This window comes from Macaca fascicularis, chromosome 16, assembly GCF_037993035.2.
Source record: "Macaca fascicularis isolate 582-1 chromosome 16, T2T-MFA8v1.1".
Lineage (NCBI taxonomy): Eukaryota > Metazoa > Chordata > Mammalia > Primates > Cercopithecidae > Macaca > Macaca fascicularis.
Window position 1 is genome coordinate 64,111,732 of NC_088390.1, and position 19,465 is coordinate 64,131,196.

The 19,465-nt window shown below is 46.5% G+C and overlaps 1 protein-coding gene across 38 annotated transcripts in view; it reads right to left on the reverse strand.

Moving 5' to 3' along the window:
• Nucleotides 1–3,651: 3,651 nt before the first annotated feature.
• BRCA1 (BRCA1 DNA repair associated) overlaps nt 3,652–19,465 on the reverse strand; it is an 86,058-nt gene continuing 70,244 nt past the window's right edge. For all 38 annotated transcript variants that reach the window (XM_074019705.1, XM_065532416.1, XM_045375929.3 and 35 more), the window contains 5 exons: nt 17,838–17,921; nt 11,084–11,138; nt 8,835–8,908; nt 6,975–7,035; nt 3,652–5,156 (listed from right to left, as the gene is read on the reverse strand). In XM_074019705.1, coding sequence (XP_073875806.1) covers nt 5,032–5,156; nt 6,975–7,035; nt 8,835–8,908; nt 11,084–11,138; nt 17,838–17,921 — 399 coding nt within the window. In that variant the 3' untranslated portion in view covers nt 3,652–5,031. The remainder of the gene's footprint in view (nt 5,157–6,974; nt 7,036–8,834; nt 8,909–11,083; nt 11,139–17,837; nt 17,922–19,465) is intronic.

Here is a 19,465-nt window from a genome sequence, read left to right on the forward strand (position 1 = left end):
CCACAGGTAACATTTATATACCAATTAGCAGCCCCTTACACTAAGCCATTTGTTCTCAAACTTGAGCCTGTTGCAGAATCACAGGTTGCTGGCCCCACCTAAGTCTGGGATTCACTGAGTCTGGGAATTTGCATATCTAACAAATTCCTAGGTGATGGTGTTGCCCCCTCACACTCCTATCAGGGGATCATGCTTTGAGAACCTTGCACTGAACTGTAATGTTAAGCTGTCACATATCATTTTGAGGTTTTTTTTTTTTTTTTTTGAGATGGAGTCTTGCTCTGTCGCCCAGGCTGGAGTGCAGTGGCTGGATCTCGGCTCACTGCAAGCTCCGCCTCCTGGATTCACACCATTCTCCTGCCTCAGCCTCCCGAGTAGCTGGGACTACAGGTGCCCGCCACCTCGCCTGGCTAATTTTTTTTTTTGTATTTTTAGTAGAGACGGGGTTTCACCGTGTTAGCCAGGATGGTCTCGATCTCCTGACCTCGTGATCTGCCCGTCTCGGCCTCCCAAAGTGCTGGGATTACAGGCTTGAGCTACCGCGCCCGACCCATTTTGAGTTCTTGAAACCATGTCTCCACAGCTCATATTCCCCAGCCACGAGAGTCGGGGGGATGTCTCTCTAGATCTCGATTCCTTCTAGTCCCTTCAACAATTGCTTACATTCTCCTGATCCTCCAGACATTCAGGATCAGCTCCCTCTACACCTCCCCAATCCCTGCTCTCCATAGGAGCTGTTTCTAGTTTTCCTTAATTTTCTATTTGGCCAGATTAGTTTCTTTAATTTTCTCCTTGTTACAGGCAGTTACTGGGTGTTCAAGGGAACCATGCATCACTATAGTGGAGGGGGCTGCCGGCTCAGCCATTTTCCAGTAGTCTTTGATAAGTGAGCCCCCACATTCCCTGGGTAGCTGGCCCCATTCTCTGGGACTTCTTTGCATAAATCTGCAGCTCCCCCTCATCCTGCCATTCTCTGTGTGCCGTCTGCCTCTGGGGCTGACCTTATCTGCTCCTCGCAGCCTTCAGAGGACACATTCTGGGCAGCTTGGCTCCTTCCGCTAAAACTACCCCAACACTGATTCCTTTCTTTTTCTCCTGCATGTTTTTGAGGCAATACTTTTTGATGATTCTGGTTGCATTTTTTAGGAGGGACATAATCTGCCAGAGCTCTTCTCTAGGCCCCCTCCCTGTGCCTGCATGATAATCCTTTCTCCTTCCTTTCCAGCTTCTTTGTAGAAGTTTGTTTTGTAAAATGAGATAAAGGCAGTACAGGAACCAGTTCCCAAGTGCTGCTGTGCCCAGAGAGGGCTAGAGATTGTGGGGTGGAAAAGTGGGAGGACATCTTAAAGTCAGAGGTCAAAGGAACATGGATTAACTCTCCTCAGGTAGGACTATTTTTTTTTTTTTGGTGAGACAGAGATTTACTCTTGTTACAAAGGCTGGAGTGCAATGGCACGATCTCGGCTCACCGCATCCTCCGCCTCGCAGCTCAAGAGATTCTCCTGCCTCAGCGTCCCAAGTAGCTGGCATTACAGGCAAGTGTCACCATGCTCGGCTAATTTTGTATTTTTAGTAGAGACGGGGTTTCACCGTATTGCCCAGGCTGATCTCGGACTCCTGAACTCAGGTGATCAGCCAGCCTTGGCCTCCCAAAGTGCTGGGATTACAGGCGTGAGCCACTGCACCGGGCCCCTTAGGTAGACTCTTTTTTTTTTTTTTTTTTGAGACGGAATCTTGCTCTGTCGCCCAGGCTGGAATGCAGTGGCGCGATCTCGGCTCACTGCAAGCTCCGCCTCCCGGGTTCACGCCATTCTCCTGCCTCAGCCTCCCGAGTAGCTGGGACTACAGGCGCCCACAACCGCACCCGGCTAATTTTTTGTATTTTTAGTAGAGACGGGGTTTCACCGTGGTCTCGATCTCCTGACCTTGTGATCCGCCCGCCTCGGCCACCCAAAGTGCTGGGATTACAGGTGTGAGCCACCGTGCCCGGCCTTAGGTAGACTCTTAACCTGGGCCAGGCATCATGAGGCCAGGGCCTGAACTTGACTTTTGGGAAAGGTTATGCAGAACTTGAAACAGATGGGGTGTATATTTGTTGGGAGACCTTAGAGACAATTACAGAAAACTTTAATGTATTTTAGTCATCTTTGCTTTCACTCACTATTCCTGAAAACGCAGGCTGTACTAGATGGATACTGCTTTTCCTATTAACCCAACAGTGATGGGGTCAGAAGGCTGAGGCCTGGCTTAGCCTCAAGGCCCAGTAGCACTTCTGCTTGCTTCCTGCCTGACTTTACTGCTAACACGGAGACTCATCAACTCGCTGGCAGGTAGACAGGGAGCTGGCATGGGCCCTAGGGAAGTCAAGCTGTAGGTGAGGATGAACTGGAAGGCTTTGACAACTAAGACACAGTCATAAGCTGGAAGGCCAGAGAGAAGTGGAAATAGCAGCCATGATCCACTACTGTAAGACCCTTTGCCTGACATGGGGCTGCTTTTACTATCTCCTACCATGGCCCAAAAAGGAAGTGAGTGCGAGTTCCTCTCAAAATCTAGTTCTCTCCCCAAATTCCCTTAAGGCTTGAACCTTCTGTCCCAGGGTCCAGTGACAGAGGCAGATGGAAAGCTGATGATGGGAACAGAAAGGTGGCTTTGGATCTTCATGTAGTCATTTATTAGCTGTGCAAATCTGAGTAAAATCTTACAAACAAGGAACTTGAGATTCAACTCCCATTTTTCCAATGAGGTAACAAATACCCGCTTCATAGGGCTATGATGAAGACTGATATAAAATGTAATACTGGCAGTTAGCTCCATTTTCTCTATCCTCCTTCACTGTCTCCAGCAAATACAGCAGGACTGAATTGTGTGATGACTTCACTCTCTTTGCTCAAAAAGGATTCCAATCTCTGAGCAGTGTGAGGACCAGGAAATAATGATAGAGAGTGTCATCTGTGGATTAAGCATGTTAAATACAAGTGGTAGGCAGAATTCTAAAGATGTCTTCCCTTGATTGCTGTCTTCTGGTTATTCAATCCAACACTAACCTAGGTACTGCTGTGAAGGGACTTTGCAGCTATGGCTAAGGCTATGGACTTTAAGATATGAAGATCACTTTGGATTACCAGGTGGGTGCAATCTAATCACTTGAGCCCTTAGAAACAGAGACATGTCTCTGGCAGGAGTTAGAAAGATGGAGCAGTCAGCAAGATTCAGTGTGAGAAAAACTTGACCACCCATTGCTGGTTTTGAAGGTGGAGGCAGACGGACTAGAAGCCTAGGAATGTGGGGAACCTCAAGAAGCTGAGAATGATGCCCAGCCGACAGCCGGTGGGAAACAGGGATCTTAGTTCTAAAACTACAAGGACTTATTCCCAGAGCCTCTAGAAGGGAACGGCGCCCTGCAAACACCTTTATTTTGGCCTCATGAAACCTGAAACAAAGAAACAGTTGAGCCACCTCAGACTTCTGACCTTGCAACAATTTGTTTTGGTAGCAACAGGAAATACAAAAGGTATTTAAGCTGCCTCAATAAATCCTAAGAGGTTGATACTATCATTAACCCCATTTTACAGAGGAGGAGACTGAAGCACAGTGAAAAGGCTCTGAAACAAGTCAGTTGGTCTAAGTCTCAAGAACAGTCATTCATGGTGGAAGTGTTTACTACCAAGTTTATTTGCAGTGTTAACAGCACAATATTTACAACAGGTATTTTGTACAATCAAGTCTTCACTGCCCTTGCACACGGGGGGGCGGCTAGGGAAGACCTAGTCCTTCCAACAGCTATAAACAGTTCTGGATAATGAGTTTATGAAAAACACTTTTTCTTCCTTTGGCAAGCAAAATTATTTATGAAGCTGTGTGGTTCAGCAATAGGGAGCAAAAGGAAAAAAATTACCTCAAAGAAAGCAACAGCTTCCTTCCTGGTGGGATCTGTCATTTTATAGACATGAAATATTTATGCCAGAGGTCTTATATTTTAAGAGGAATGGGTTATATACCAGAGCTACAACAATAAACATTTTACTTATTACTAATGAGGAATTAGAACACTGTCTTTGGAAACCGGTTCTTGAAAATCTTCTGCTGTTTTAGAACACATTCTTTAGAAATCTAGCAAATATACCTCAGACTTTTAGAAATCTCTTCTAGTTTCATTTTCCTTTCTTTTTTTTTGGAGCCACAGTCTCACTGTGTCACTCAGGCTGGAGTGCTGTGTTATGATTTTGGCTCATTGTAACCACTCCACCTCCCGGGCTCAAGCGATTCTCCTGCTTCAGCCACCCGAGTAGCTGGGATTACAGGTGTCCACCACCATGCCTGGCTAATTTTTGTATTTTTGGTAGAGATGGGGTTTCACCATGTTGGCCAGGCTGGTTTTGAACTCCTGACCTCCAGTGATCCACTTGCCTCACCCTCCCAAGGTACAGGGATTACAGGCGTGAGCCACCATGCCCAGCCTTCAAGTTTCATTTTCATTTCTAATACCTGCCTCAGAATTTCCTCCCCAGTGTTCCACTCCAACATTTGAGAACTGCCCAAGGACTATTCTGATTTTAAGTCACATAATCGATCCCAAGCACTCTCCTTCTATTGAAGGGTCTGACTCTCTGCCTTTGTGAACACAGGGTTTTAGAGAAGCAAATTTAGGGAAACCAGCTGTTCTCTTGAGGCCAAGCCGCTCCGTGCTTCCAGCCCTAAGCCAACAGCCCAAATAGAAAGAATAGGGCTGATAAATAATGAATCAGCATCTTGCTCAATTGGTGGCATTTAAATGGTCTAAAATCTTCTCAGGTGAAAAATTACCAAAATTTTGTGCTCATGGCAGATTTCAAAGGGAGACTTGAAGCAGAAAATCTTTAAGGGACCCTTGCATAGCCAGAAGTTCTTTTCAGGCTGATGCACATAAAATATTTAGTAGCCAGGACAGTGGAAGGACTGAAGAGTGAGAGGAGCTCCCAGGGCCTGGAAAGGCCACTTCGTAAACTCATTCTTGGAGTCCTGTGGCTCTGTACCTGTGGCTGGCTGCAATCAGTAGTGGCTGTGGGGGATCTGGGGTATCAGGTAGGTGTCCAGCTCCTGGCACTGGTAGAGTGCTACACTGTCCAACACCCACTCTCGGGTCACCACAGGTGCCTCACACATCTGCCCAATTGCTAGAGACAGAGAACACAAGCACAGATTAGTGTCAATTCATTCTCCTGGACCAGGTTCTAATCAATAGACTCCAGGGTCCTGGTTGCATTAATTCTTAGGATTAATGAGGTAGAAGCCAATTATTATTATTCTTTTTTGAGACGGAGTCTTGCTCTGTCGCCCAGGCTGGAGTGCAATGGCGCAATCTTGGCTCATTCAACCTCCACCTCCCGGGTTCAAGCAATTCTCCTGTCTCCACCTCCCGAGTAGCTGGAATTACAGGCACACGCCACCACACCTGGCTAATTTTTGCATTTTTAGTAGAGACGGGTTTTCACGATGTTGGCCGGGCTGGGCTTGAACTCCTGACCTCAGGTGATCCACCTGCCTTGGCCTCCCAAAGTATTGGGATTACAGGCGTGAGCCACTACGCCTGGCCTTTTTTTTTTTTTTGAGACAGTCTTGCTCCTGTTGCTCAGCCTGGAGTGCAATGGCACGATCTCAACTCACTGTAACCTCCACCTCCCAGGTTCAAGTGATTCTCCTGCCTCAGCCTCCCAAGTAGCAGGGATTACAGGTGCCTGCCACCACGCCAGGATAATTATATTTTTCTTTCGGAGATGGAGTCTCGCTCTGTCACTCAGGCTGGATTGTGATGGTGCAATCTCAGCTCACTGCAACCTCCACCTCCCGGGTTCAAGCAATTCTCCTGCCTCAGTCTCCCAAGTAACTGGGACTACAAGCGTGTGCCACCATGCCTGGCTAATTTTTTTTAGTATTTTTAATAGAGATGGGGTTTCACCATGTTGGCCAGGCTGGTCTCAAACTCCTGATGTCAGGTGATCCTGACACAGAAGAATCACTTGAACCCAGGAGGCGGAGGTTGCAGTGAGCCAAGACTGGGCCACTGTACACCAGCCTGCTGGGTGACAGAGTGAGACTCCACCTCAAAAAAAAAAAAAAAAAAAAAAAAAGCAATGCTTCAGGACATAAGGCCTTGCTCTGAAGAGGCCCAAGGAGTGACAGCTGGTGAAAGCCCACAGCCTCTGGCAACTGTATTAACATGAACTTCAATCTGTTAAAGGAAAGCCACCAGGAAAACAGCACTGTAATTTAACAATATGGAAAAATGTATGTGATAACTTAAGGAAAAAAGCAAAACAGTGTAATTATGATCACATTTTATAAAATACACCCGTGTATATATATGCACATATGTCTGGTGGAATTTTATGGTGATCATCTCCAAGTAGTGGAATTACTGGGATTATTTTATTGTTTTTGTGTAAATTTATACTTTCTTTTTTCTTTTTGAGACATGGTCTTGCTGTGTCGCCCAGGCTGGAGTGCAGTGGTATGATCGTGGCTCACTGTAGCATCGACCTCCTGAGCTCAAGTGATCCTCCCACCTCAGCTTCCCAAGTAGCTGCGACTACAGGCATCTGCCACCAGACCCAGCTACTTTTTAAATTTGTTGTACAGATGAAGTCTCCTTATGTTGCCCAGGCTGGTCTCGAACTCCTGCACTCCCACCTTGGCCTCCATCTTGGCCTCCCAAAGTGCTGGAATTATAGGCATGAACCACCATCCCCGGCCTTGATTTATATTTTTGTGATCTACATTCATATCTTACTCCCACCCTATGGAAACAGTTCATGTCTTACTTTTACAATATAAAACAAACAACAATAAAAACGTCAAAAAGACATTTTAGCCCTTCATTCAACAAATATTCAAAATGTGCTAAGAACTGTGCTATTCAAGCACCAGGTAATGAGTGGTAAACCAAACCCATGCAAAAGGACCCCATATAGCACAGGTACATGCAGGCACCTTACCATGGAAGCCATTGTCCTCTGTCCAGGCATCTGGCTGCACAACCACAATTGGGTGGAAACCCTGGATCCCCAGGAAGGAAAGAGCATTGAGAGTGTGAGAGCAGGACTATTGGAACTGTCACGTCATCATTTTTTTTTTTTTTGAGACAGGGTCTTGCTACATCACCCAGGCTGGAGTGCAGTGGTGTGATCTCAGCTCACTGCAACCTCTGCCTCCTGGGCTCAAGCAATCCTTCCACTTCAGCCTCCCAAGTAGCTGAAACTACAGATACATACCACCACCCCTGGCTAATTTTTTTGTATTTTTGGTACAGACAAGGTTTCGCCATGTTGCCCAGGCTGGTCTCAAACTCCTGGGCTCAACTTCCCCACTGGGATTACAGGCATGAGCCACCGCACCTGGCCTCAGCTAATTTTTAATAATTTTTTTGTAGACATGAAGTCCTACTGTATTTCCCAGGCTGGTCTTGAGCTCCCAGGCTCAAGCGATTCTCCCACCTCGGCCTCCCAAAGTGTTGTGATTATAGGTGTGAGGCACTAGGCCCAGTCCATCATTTTTTCATTTTTTCTTTTTTTTTTTTTGAGACGGAGTCTCGCTCTGTCACCTAGGCTGGAGTGCAGTGGCGTGATCTCAGCTCACTACAATCTCTGCCTCCCGGGTTCAAGCGATTCTCCAGGCTGGAGCGCAGTGGCACAATCTCGGCTCACTGCAAGCTCCGCCTCATGGGTTCATGCCATTCTCCTGCCTCAGCCTCCCAAGTAGCTGGGATTACAAGTACCCGCCACCACGCCCAGCTAATTTTTTGTATTTTTAGTAGAGATGGGGTTTCACCATGTTAGCCAGGATGGTCTCTATCTCCTGACCTCGTGATCCGCCTGCTTTGGCCTCCCAAAGTGCTGGGATTACAGGCGTGAGCCACCGCGCCCGGCCTTTTCTCTTTTTTTTTAGACGAAGCCTCACTGTCACCCAGGCTGGAGTGCAGTGGTGCAATCTTGGCTCACTGCAACCTCTGCCTCCCAGGTTCAAGCGATTCTCACACCTCAGCTTCCCAAGTAGCTGGGATTACAGGCATGCTCCACTAGGCCTGGCTAATTTTTGTATTTTTTTTTTTTTTTTTTTTAGCAGAGATGGGGTTTCACCATGTTGGCCAGGCTGGTCTCAAACTCCTGACAAGTGATCCACCTGCCTTGGCCTCCCAAAGTGCTGGGATTACAGGCATGAGCCACCATGCCCAGCGTCCAGCCCATCATTTCTTTCTTTTTTTTTTTTTTTGAGACGGAGTCTCGCTCCGTCGCCTGGGTTGGAGTGCAGTGGCGCGATCTCAGCTCACTGCAAGCTCCGCCTCCCGGGTTCACGCCATTCTCCTGCCTCAGCCTCCCGAGTAGCTGGGACTACAGGCGCCCGCCATCTCGCCCGGCTAATTTTTTTGTATTTTTTTAGTAGAGACGGGGTTTCACCGTGTCAGTCAGGATGGTCTCGATCTCCTGACCTCGTGATCCACCTGTCTCGGCCTCCCAAAGTGCTGGGATTACAGGCTTGAGCCACTGCGCCCGGCTGAGCCCGTCATTTCTTGATGATTTGTTGAAACACAGTATGCTGGGGCAGTCAGAGAGGAGAGGGAGGGGCATATGGCAAAAAGAGTTAGAGGGAAAGAGCTTTCCCTCAGTATATTTAATATGTGCAGTTCTCAAATCCTCACCCATCCCTTACAGATGGAGTCTTCTGGCACAGGTATGTGGGCAGAGAACACTTCTGAGGCTACAGTAGGGGCGTCCATAGGGACTGACAGGTGCCAGTCTTGCTCAATCACAGGAGAGAATACTGTGCCCTTCCTCTCTGACAGGGCAGCGAATACTTACTGTGCCAAGGGTGAATGATGAAAGCTCCTTCACCACAGAAGCACCACAAAGCTGTACCATCCACTCCAGTTGATCTAAAATGGACATTTAGATGTAAAATCACCGCAGTAATCTGTGTACTTAACTCAGGTCCTCTACCCTACACTCTCCGGATGAAGGCTTATAGCAAGACCTCTCAGTGGGAGAGTCTCTCTCTCTGCTCCAAAGAACAATGGTCTTAAAATACCAGGGGTATGGATTTTAAGTCAATTTGCCACTGATATGCTATGTACTCTGGTTATCAGTCTCCATAAGGCCACTTGGTAGAAGGTTTGACAGTCTCTCAAATAAAATGCTTGAAAGAAAAAAAAAAATCGAAGATCTAATTTCCATTAATTTGCTAAATTGCTGGCTAAGACACTGTGTGAAAAAACACCCACCTTCCTTCCCTCCCTTTCTCCCTTCATCCTAATTCTGTGTTGGTAATTGATAATCATGGCCACTGAAAATACCATACTTGGTGGTAATTACTGTAAATGTCAAGAGATGGGAAGATAATTCATCCAGTCAAAAAAATACACGTCATCCGGGTTAGAGACTCAGCAGGGAAAGGCTACATGCTGAGCTGGAATCCATATACTCAGGGGGAAAGAAATCAGAAGAGACTGTGGAGATGTTCTCCGTGTACCTGGAAAATCAGAACTGCCCAATGGGCCCTGTTGGATGTGTTCTTCAAGACATTCATGTATGTTGCTCTTTCCCATCAGCCTGTTTCTGGGAATTGCTGAGGTGCTCCTGTCTGTCTGACTGAACGAAGGCTGACTAACTCACCCCCAAAATAATACTTGCTGGCAACCCTGGTTTGCACTATACCAAAGTAAAAAAACACAGAAATCCTTGAGTGGAACTTGGAAATTTCATAAAAATCCAATTGATAACTAATAAAGAGGATGGAAACAAAATTATATTGCTGCCAGGTTTTCTTGCTGTCACTCATCTGCCTGTGACCAGATGCTAAGGCCTTCCTCTAAGGTGTAAGAGGACCTAAGTCCATGGGCAGAAGCAGGCATAGGAGGCAAAGGTGGGTAGCTTTTGCTGTGAAAAGAACCAACCAAATTTATACACACACCAGGGCCTTTGTGCTGCGCAACTCCAGGTGAGCTTTATTGCAGTCCTAAGTATAACATTGTATTCAGTGTCAAGTTTAATTAGAAAATGTTCACCAAGAGGGCTGGGTGTGGTGGCTCAGGCCTGTAATCCCAGCACTTCAGGAGGCCGAGGCGGGTGGATCATGAGGTCAGGAGATCGAGACCATCCTGGCTAACACGGTGAAACCCCGTCTCCACTAAAAAAAAAAAATTCAAAAAATTAGCTGGGCGTGGTGGCACACGCCTGTAGTCCCAGCTACTTGGGAGGCTGAGGCAGGAGAATCGTTTGAACCTGGGAGGTGGAGGTTGCAGTGAGCCAAGATCACGCCACTGCACTCCAGCCTGGGCAACAGAGACTCCATCTCAAAAAAAAAAAAAAAAAATGTTCACCAAGATTCTTCCCCTGCTCTGGGTCTGTCCATGGTGGGCCAGCTGCTGTGCTTTCTTCTATGTAAGTAATGGTTTAGGAAGAGCAGAACTTCTTGAGTTTTACCTATCCAAAGGTATTTTCTCACTAACATGTTGGCACTAACAGCAGCTCGATGCCATCTGAATACATAACATACTAAATCCTAACTATTCACCACCTTCATGCTCTTGAGAAGGGGGACAAGGTATAGCTTTTTTTTTTTTTTTTTGCCATAGGATAACATTTAGGTGCTGTTTTGTTTGGAGGGTGATAGAGAAATAGAATAGCCTTTACAACATCTCAGCAATCTGAGGAACCCCCATTGGGGGATCTTTTTTTTTTTTTTTTTTTTTTTTTTTTTTTTGAGACGGAGTCTCACGCTGTTGCCCAGGCTGGAGTGCAGTGGCGCTATCTCGGCTCACTGCAAGCTCCGCCTCCCGGGTTCCCGCCATTCTCCTGCCTCAGCCTCCTGAGTAGCTGGGACTACAGGCGCCCGCCACCACGCCCGGCTAATTTTTTGTATTTTTAGTAGAGACGGGGTTTCACTGTGGTCTCGATCTCCTGACCTTGTGATCCGCCCGCCTCGGCCTCCCAAAGTGCTGGGATTACAGGCTTGAGCCACCGCGCCCGGCCGAGGGGGATCTTGCTTATAATACTCCACTATGTAAGACAAAGGCTGGTGCTGGAACTCTGCAGTTCTCCCAGGCTCTTACCTGTGGGCATGTTGGTGAAGGGCCCATAACAACAGATTTCTAGCCCCCTGAAGATCTGGAAGAGAGGAAGAGAGAGGGACAGGGGAATGGAGAGAAGGAAATCTAGTTATAAAAGAATATTGGCTTTTATCCAAAAAACAGACTTGCAAAAAGGAAGAGCTTTTTTCTTCTGTTCACCACCTGATGATTTCTGCTACTACTTCCCAGGGACAAGCAGTCCAATGTCCAGAACACTAAAGGATTTCGGAAGATCTTTTTGAAGTGCATATGTAGTTGACCTACACTCTATAGGCATTCTTTGTAGGTGCTTTTACTTGTTAGATGTAAGGGAAAAAAGGTCCTTCTGTATGTTTAATAAAAGGCTTGGATGGCTAGAAACTCAAAGCTATTGGCTGAAGTTTGATGTTTATCCAGACTTGGTACCTCAAGTACTCACCATGACCCCATCAGCAGAGGGGTCTATGTTGATTTTAGGTGTACATGCTCCTTGTCTCCTCTGACTTTTTTTTTTTTTTCCTTCTTTTTGAGACGGAGTCTTACTCTGTCACTCAGGCTGGAGTGAAGTGGTGCAATCTGGGCTCACTGCAACCTCTGCCCCCAAGGTTCAAGTGATTCTCCTGCCTTAGCCTCCTGAGCAGCTGGGATTACAGGCGCCCACCACCACGCCTGGCTAATTTTTGTATTTTTAGTAGAGACAGGGTTTCGCCATGTTGGTCAGGTTGGGCTTGAACTCCTGACCTCGTTATCTGCCTGTCTTGGCCTTCCAAAGTGCTGGGATTACAGGCATGAGTCACTGCGTCCGGCCCTCTCTGACTTTCTTCTAGCCCCCTAAACATCTGTTCCTTCCTTCTCACTACTCTGAGAATGGCCATTGTATCTTTAGACCACCTAAGCAGTTTTTAATTTAGAAGTGAAGCCATGTTCTGCCTCTCCTCATTGAACTGGTCTGACTGCCTGGTTTCCTGAAGACACAGACCACACTGCACCGCCTCTTCCACTTACAGGGTTTGGCAACACTGTTCAAAACAACTTTGTGATAGTCACAGTGTTCTATATCTATGCTAATAAGGTAGCCATGAGTCACATATAGTTATTGGGCACTGGAGATGTGGTTAGGGTGAATGAAGAACTAAACTTCATATTTTAATTTTTTTCTTTTTTTTTTTTTTTGAAGAGATGAGGTCTCATTTTGTCACTCAGGCTGGAGTACAGTGGCACGATCATAGCTTGCTGCAGCATTGAACTCCTGCACTCAAGCAATCCTCCCGCCTCAGCCTCCTAAGTAGCTGGGACTACAGGTGCACACCACCACGACTGGCTGATTTGTAAAATTTAACTTTAAACAGTCCCATGTGGCTGGTGGCAACAGTGTGGGACAGTGCAAATTCTCATATACACACTGGCATAGGTTCTTAGCAAAAAACTTGGGTATCACTTAAAAATAAACCCTAAAATTGTATCATTTGAATGGATATGTTTTGGGTGACTCTCATTGTCTTGACCGTCCCATTCTAATAAAAAGAAAATTGCCAAGGCCTAAAATTCACCTGGCTTCAAAGAGACTGCCATAGAGAAAAAAATCAGGAAGCTAAAAATACACAGATGGCCTTTTAGAAAGTGGTCACCCTCCCCCTTGACAGACAGACAGATGGACGGACGGACGGACGGACGGACAGACGGACACACATATACACACACTCTCTCTCTCTCTCTCCTGCCAGAGGGAAAAGAAAGGGCAGCAGGACAAGTCTGTTTTTTTTTTTTGGGATGGAGTCTCGCACTGTCACCTGTGCTGGAGTGCAACGGCGTGATCTCAGCTCACTGCAACCTCTGCCTCCTGGGTTCAAGCAATTCTCCTGCCTCAGCCTCCCACGTAGCTGGGATTATAGGTGCACACCACCAATCCTGGCTATTTTTTTTTTTTTTTGAGACAGAGTCTTGATCTGTAGCCCAGGCTGGAGTGCAGTGGTGCAATCTCGGCTCACTGAAAGTTCTGCCTCCCGGGTTTACGCCATTCTCCTGCCTCAGCCTCCCAAGTAGTTGGGACTACAGGCGCCTGCCACCACGCCCGGCTAATTTTTTGTATTTTTAGTAGAGACGGGTTTCACCATGTTAGCCAGGATGGTCTTGATCTCCTGACCTTGTGCTTCGTCCGCCTCAGCCTCCCAAAGTGCTGGGATTACAGGTGTGAGCAACCATGCCGGCCACACCTGGCTAATTCTTTGTATTTTTAGTAGAGACGGGGTTTCACTATGTTGGCCAGGCTGGTCTTGAACTCCTGACCTCATGATACACCCGCCTCAGACTCCCAAAGACAAATCTGTTTGTTTTAAGGGACAGCATCCATCTGTGCCACTCTCACTATCTGTATCAATAAACTGCACCCCCAACCTGTTGATAGGACCTGCATGTTCATAATGCTAGAAGTTCTCTCCAGGCAGCTAGCTGGAGCCAAATGCTGACATGAAAAGTACAAAAGATTAGGAATGCTTATATCCAGGCTAACACTCAGTGATGAGGATGTCTAGTTATGAGACAAGAAATCTGAAGTTTTGGGATGGGTGTGGTGGCTCATGCCTGTAATCCCAGCACTTTGGGAGGCTGAGGCAGGCGGATCACGAGGTCAAAAGATTGAGACCATCTTGGCTAACACAGTGAAACCCCTGTCTGTACTAAAAATACAAAAAATTAGCCGGGCGTGGTGGGGGGTGCCTGTAGTCCCAGCTACTCAAGAGGCTGAGGCAGGAGAACGGCGTGAACCTGGAAGGCGGAGCTGGTAGTGAGCCAAGACCACGCCACTGCACTCCAGCCTGGGTGACAGAGCGAGACTCCGTCTCAAATTAAAAAAAAGAAAAAGGAAAAAAATAAATTTGAAATTTCAGGCTGAGTGCAGTGGCCTGTAATACCAGCACTTTGGGAGGCCGAGGTGGGTGGATCACCTGAGGTCGGGAGTTCAAGACCAGCCTGACCAACATGGAGAAACCCTATCTCTACTAAAAATACAAAATTAGCTGGATGTGGTGGCATATGCCTGTAATCCTAGTTACTTGGGAGGCTGAGGCAGGAGAATCACTTGAACCCAGGAGGCAGAGATTGCGGTGAGCCGAGATCGCGCCATTGTACTCCAGCCTGGGCAACAAGAGCAAAACTTCATCCTCCCACAAAAAAAAAAAAAAAAAAAAAAAAAGGAAATGTGAAGTTTCACCTCTACACATACATTTCTCTTCCAGAGAAAAATACTATGGTGACATTTAGTATCCTCAGAATGTCATTACTTTGACCACATACTTTCCATTATTGCTATTCTGCACAGAGGAAAAAATCCAAAGCACTAGAATTTCTTTTTAAAGAAAGGAAGAATCTTGTGCTAATACTGCCTAGCATACAGTGGAGGAAAAACAGAGGACTGGTTCACATGGTGCTCCCCTGTGGTAAAGGCAGAAGCAGAAATAAGGCCAGCAGCTTTTCTTGGCATCTGGAACAATTACTTGATAGGCTCAGAAGGTAAAAACAGGCTGACCTCAAGAGTTCAAAACTCCAGGCTTGATTTGTGATCATGTCCCAAAGCAGTTTTCCTTAGGAAATTACCTCTACTGGTTCCCTGTTAAGTTTCTATAAAATAACAGAAAGTGCTCAGTAGAAGGATGTTTTGTTTTGTTTTGAGACAAGGTCTCACAATGTTGGCTAGGCTGGAGTGCAGTAGCACCATCAAGGCTTGCTGCAGCCTCGATCTCCCAGGCTCAAGCATTCTTCTCACCTCAGTCTCCTGAGTAGCTGGGAATACAGGAGTGCGCTACAACACCCAATTAATTTTTAAATTTTTTTGTAGAGACAGAGTCTTACTATGTTGCCCAGGCTAGTCTTGAACTCCTGGGCTCAAGTGATCCTCCTGCCTTGGCCTCCTAAAGTGCTGGGATTACAGGCATGAGACGCTGCACCCAGCTCGGATTTTTTTTTTTTTTTTTTGAGACGAAGTCTCCCTCTTGTCCCCAGGCTGGAGTGCAGTGGCGCAATCTTGGCTCACTGCAACCTCTGCCTCCCAGGTTCAACCGATTCTCCAGCCTCAGCCTCCTGAGTAATCCCGAGCTGGGATTACAGGTGCCTGCCACCATACCCAGCTAATATTTGTATTTTTAGTAGAGATGGGGTTTCACCATGTTGGCCAGGCTGGTCTCTAACTCCTGACCTCAGGTGATCCACCTGCCTTGGGCTCCCAAAGTGCTGGGATTAGAGGCATGAGCCACTGTGACCGGCCTGGGATGTTCTGAAATGGCTAGCAGTGCACACTTGAAAAAGGAAGAAAAGCAAACTGGGAACATAGCACTTAGGGAGCTGAGAAAGCAGCCAGCTCAGGCCTGACAGGTAGGTGTGAAATCTTGCACAGAGTTCTCCCTGAGAGGAAGTCACAGTTCTGACTATGTCGTCTGCTACAATATGATCTGGAGAAAGTCATTGAGTCTTCTTGGGTCTCATCTGCAAAATTGTTAGAATGCTCCATTTTTTTTCCCTCTGTGAAGCCTTCAATAACTTTTCAAGAAACTATGGTATTGTTAAGAGTTTAGAGTTGGAGGCCGGGTGCAGTGGCTCATGCCTGTAATCCCAGCACTTTGGGAGGCCGAGGTGGGTGGATCACTGGAGGCCAGGAGATGAAGGCCAGCCTGGCCAACATGGCAAAACTCCATCTCTAATAAAAATATAAAAATTAAGGCTGGGAATGGTGGCTCACCCCTGTAATCCCAGCACTTTGGGAGCCTGAGGCGGGCAGATCATCTGAGGTCAGGAATTTGAGACCAGCCTGGCTAACATGTTGAAACCCTGTTTCTACTAAAAATACAAAAAATTATCTGGGTGTGGTGGCAAGTGCCTGTAATCCCAGCTATTTGGGAGGCTAAGGCACAAGAATCACTTGAACCTGCGCTGGAGGCTGCAGTGAGCTGAGATTGCGCCACTGCACTCCAGACTGGCCAACAGAATGAGACAAAAAATTAGCTAGGTGTGGTGGCACATGCCTGTAATCCTAGCTACTTGGGAGACCAAGGCACAAGAATTGCTTGAACTTGGGAAGTAAAAGTTCCTCCCAAGTTCAGTAAGCAGAGATAGCGGCACTGCACTCCAGCCTGGGTGACAGAGCAAGACTCTGGCCCGAAAAATAAATTAACAAAGAGTTTAGACTTGGAGCTAGACTCCCTGAGTTCAACTTCTAGTTCCATCACTTACTAGCTGTGTGACTCTGGGCAACTTATTCAACCTCTCTGAACCTAAATTTTCACATTTGTAATATAGGCATAATTACAGTACATAGCTCATAGAGTTGTCATATAATTGTTAATTACTTAAAACATGGTTGGGCCTTTACAGCAGCCCCTGGCATAAAGTGATCTTTTTTTTTTTTTGAGACCTTCTCTCTGTCATCCAGGCTGGAATGCAGTGGCGCAATCTCGGTTCACTGCAACCCCCACCTCTTGGGATCAAGAGATACTCTCAACTCACCCTTCCAAGTAGTTGGAACTGCAGGTATATGCCACCACGCCTGGCTAATTTTTGTATATTTTTTTTTGGTAGAAATGGGGTTTTGCCATGTTGCCCAGGCTGGTATCGAACTCCTTGGCTCAAGCGATCTGCCTGCCTCAGCCTCCCAAAGTGCTGGGATAACTAACAGGAATGAGCCACTGTGCCTGGCCTAGTGAACAGTGTATAAATTTTAGCTATTATTAGCCAGGCACGGTGGCTCATGCCTGTAATCCCAGCACTTGGGGAGGCCAAGGCAGGTAGATCACAAGGTCAGGGGTTCAAGACCAGCCTGGGCAAGATAGTTAAACCCTGCCTCTACTGAAAACTATAAAAATTAGCTGGGTGCAGAGGCAGGCGCCTGTCATCCCAGCTACTCGGGAGGCTGAGGCAGGAGAATTGGTTGAACCTAGGCGGCAGAGGTTGCAGTGAGCTGAGATTGTGCCGCTGCACTCAAGCCTGGGCGACAGAGTGAGATTTCGTCTCAAAAAAAAAAAAAATAGCTATTATTAATCACTTCCTCTTCTATGCTTCCACAGACAGCACTGTGTATGGCTTGCTCACAGCATTTACCACACTGCTTTAGAGAAAGACACTCTAGGCTGGGCGTGATGGCTCACGCCTGTAATCCTAGCACTTTGGGAGGCTGAGTTGGGGGGATCACCTGAGATCTGGAGTTCGAGACCAGCCTGGCCAACACAGTGAAACCCTGTCTCTACTAACAATACAAAAAATGAGCCCAGTGTGGTGGCAATGCCTATAATCCCAGCTACTTGAGAGGCTGAGGCAGAACAATTGCTTGAATCTGGGAAGCGGAGTTTTCAGTGAGCTGAGATCGTACCACTGCACTCCAGCCTGGATGACAGAGTGAGACTCCGTCTCGGGAAAAAAAAAAGGAGAGAGAGAGAGAAAGACACCCCAGTGAAGTGAAAAGAGCAAAGGCTTTAGATTCCCATCTGCTTAAAGTCTCAGCTCTTCCACTTATCAGCTGAGATCTGAACCCCAGACAGGAATCCAAATTATACAGCCTCTCTAAATATCTTAGTTCTATCATTCATAAAGTAGAGACAATACTTATTTATGTGGTTGGAATGGAAGAGTGAAAAAAGAAACTGCGTGAAAGTATCTAAGCAGTGTGTATGTATCTAGTAAGTCTTACGAGATGAAGTGGCCCATCTCTGTAAAGGGAACTGGAATACAGAGTGGTGTGGTGAGATTTTTGTCAACTTGAGGGAGGGAGCTTTACCTTTCTGTCTGGGGATTCTCTTGCTCGCTTTGGACCTTGGTGGTTTCTTCCATTGACCACATCTCCTCTGACTTCAAAATCATGCTGAAGGAAACCAAACACAAACCATCAGGATCAGAGAAAGAGAAGCTTCCTTCAATGGAAGTGGAGCAGACATGTCATGTTTAAGGCATTCAGGCCAGGCGCAGTGGCTCACGCCTGTAATACCAGCACTTTGGGAGGCCGAGGTGGTTGGATCATTTGAGGTCAGGTGTTTGAGACCAGCCTAGCCAACATGGTGAAACTCCGCTTAACTAAAAAAAACCAAAAAACAAAAAAACACAAGGCTGGGTGCAGCGGCTCACGCCTGTAATCCTAGCACTTTGGGAGGCTGAGGCGGGCGGATTACTTGAGGTCAGGAGTTCGAAACCAGTCTGACCAACATGGTGCAACCTTCTATCTACTACAAATACAAAAAATTAGTTGGGTGTGGTGGCAGGCGCCTATAATCCCAGCTACTTGGGAGGCTGAGGCAGGAGAATCTTTTGAACCCAGGAGGTGGAGGTTGCAGTGAGTCGAGATGGTGCCACTGCACTCCAGCCTGGGTGACAGAGCAAGACTCCATCTCAAAAAATTAAAAATAAAGTTAAAAAAAATACAAAAATTAGCTGGGCGTGGTGGCGTGCGCCTGTAGTCCCAGTTACTTCCTAGCTACTTGGGAGGCTGAGGCGTGAGAATTGCTTGAAACCGGGAGGCGGAAGTTGCAGTGAGCCAAGATCATGCCACTGCACTCCAGCTGGGGTGACAGAGTGAAACTCTGTCTCAAGAAAAAAAAAAAAAAAAAAAAAAATTAAGGCATTCAGAATTGCCAGGCAGGCAGTAGCTGGACACCAATGGCTCACACCTATAACCCTAGCACTTTGGGAGGCTGAGGCAGGAGGATGGCTTGAGACCAGGAGCTCGAGATCCACCTGGGCAACACAGTGAGATCCCTTCTCTACAAAAAAGATATATAGAATTTCAGTCAGGCATAGTTGCATGTGTCTGTAGTCCCAATTTCTTGAAAAGCTGAAGCTGGAGGGTCACTTGAGCCCAGGAGTTGGAGGCTGCAGTGAACTATGATCATACCACCACACTCCCGCCTGGGTGACAAAGTGAGACCTGGCTAAAAACAAACAAACAAACGAAAGAAAGAAAAAGAATTGCTGGGCAGAGATTTGACAAAAAAGAAAGTAAAATCATTCTTTTTGGTAGACCAGGTGAAATGATCAGTATCTCAGCTGTTGAAATCAATTCACTGAAGCAAATCTTTGTGTGCAGAAATTAACAGTCAGCTTTTCACCTCACTTGGGACTTAATGTATCTTGATTTTCAACATCTATCTCCTCTCAAAACATTCACTTAGCATTTAGATTAAACTGCTAATATTTTGCTGTTATAAAGGTAACTGAAAAATTCCCTTTCTCCTAAATCAATTGCATATTATCATCTAAGGAAATAAAGGCTTTTCAGATTTCCACTGAGAGATTTACACAGTTAACACAACCAAAATGATAAGATATACATTCAATACACTAAAGAAAGTTAGAGGTTTTTCGTAATCACTATTATGACTAGTCATGGACATGAGAATAAAGAATAATGAGACT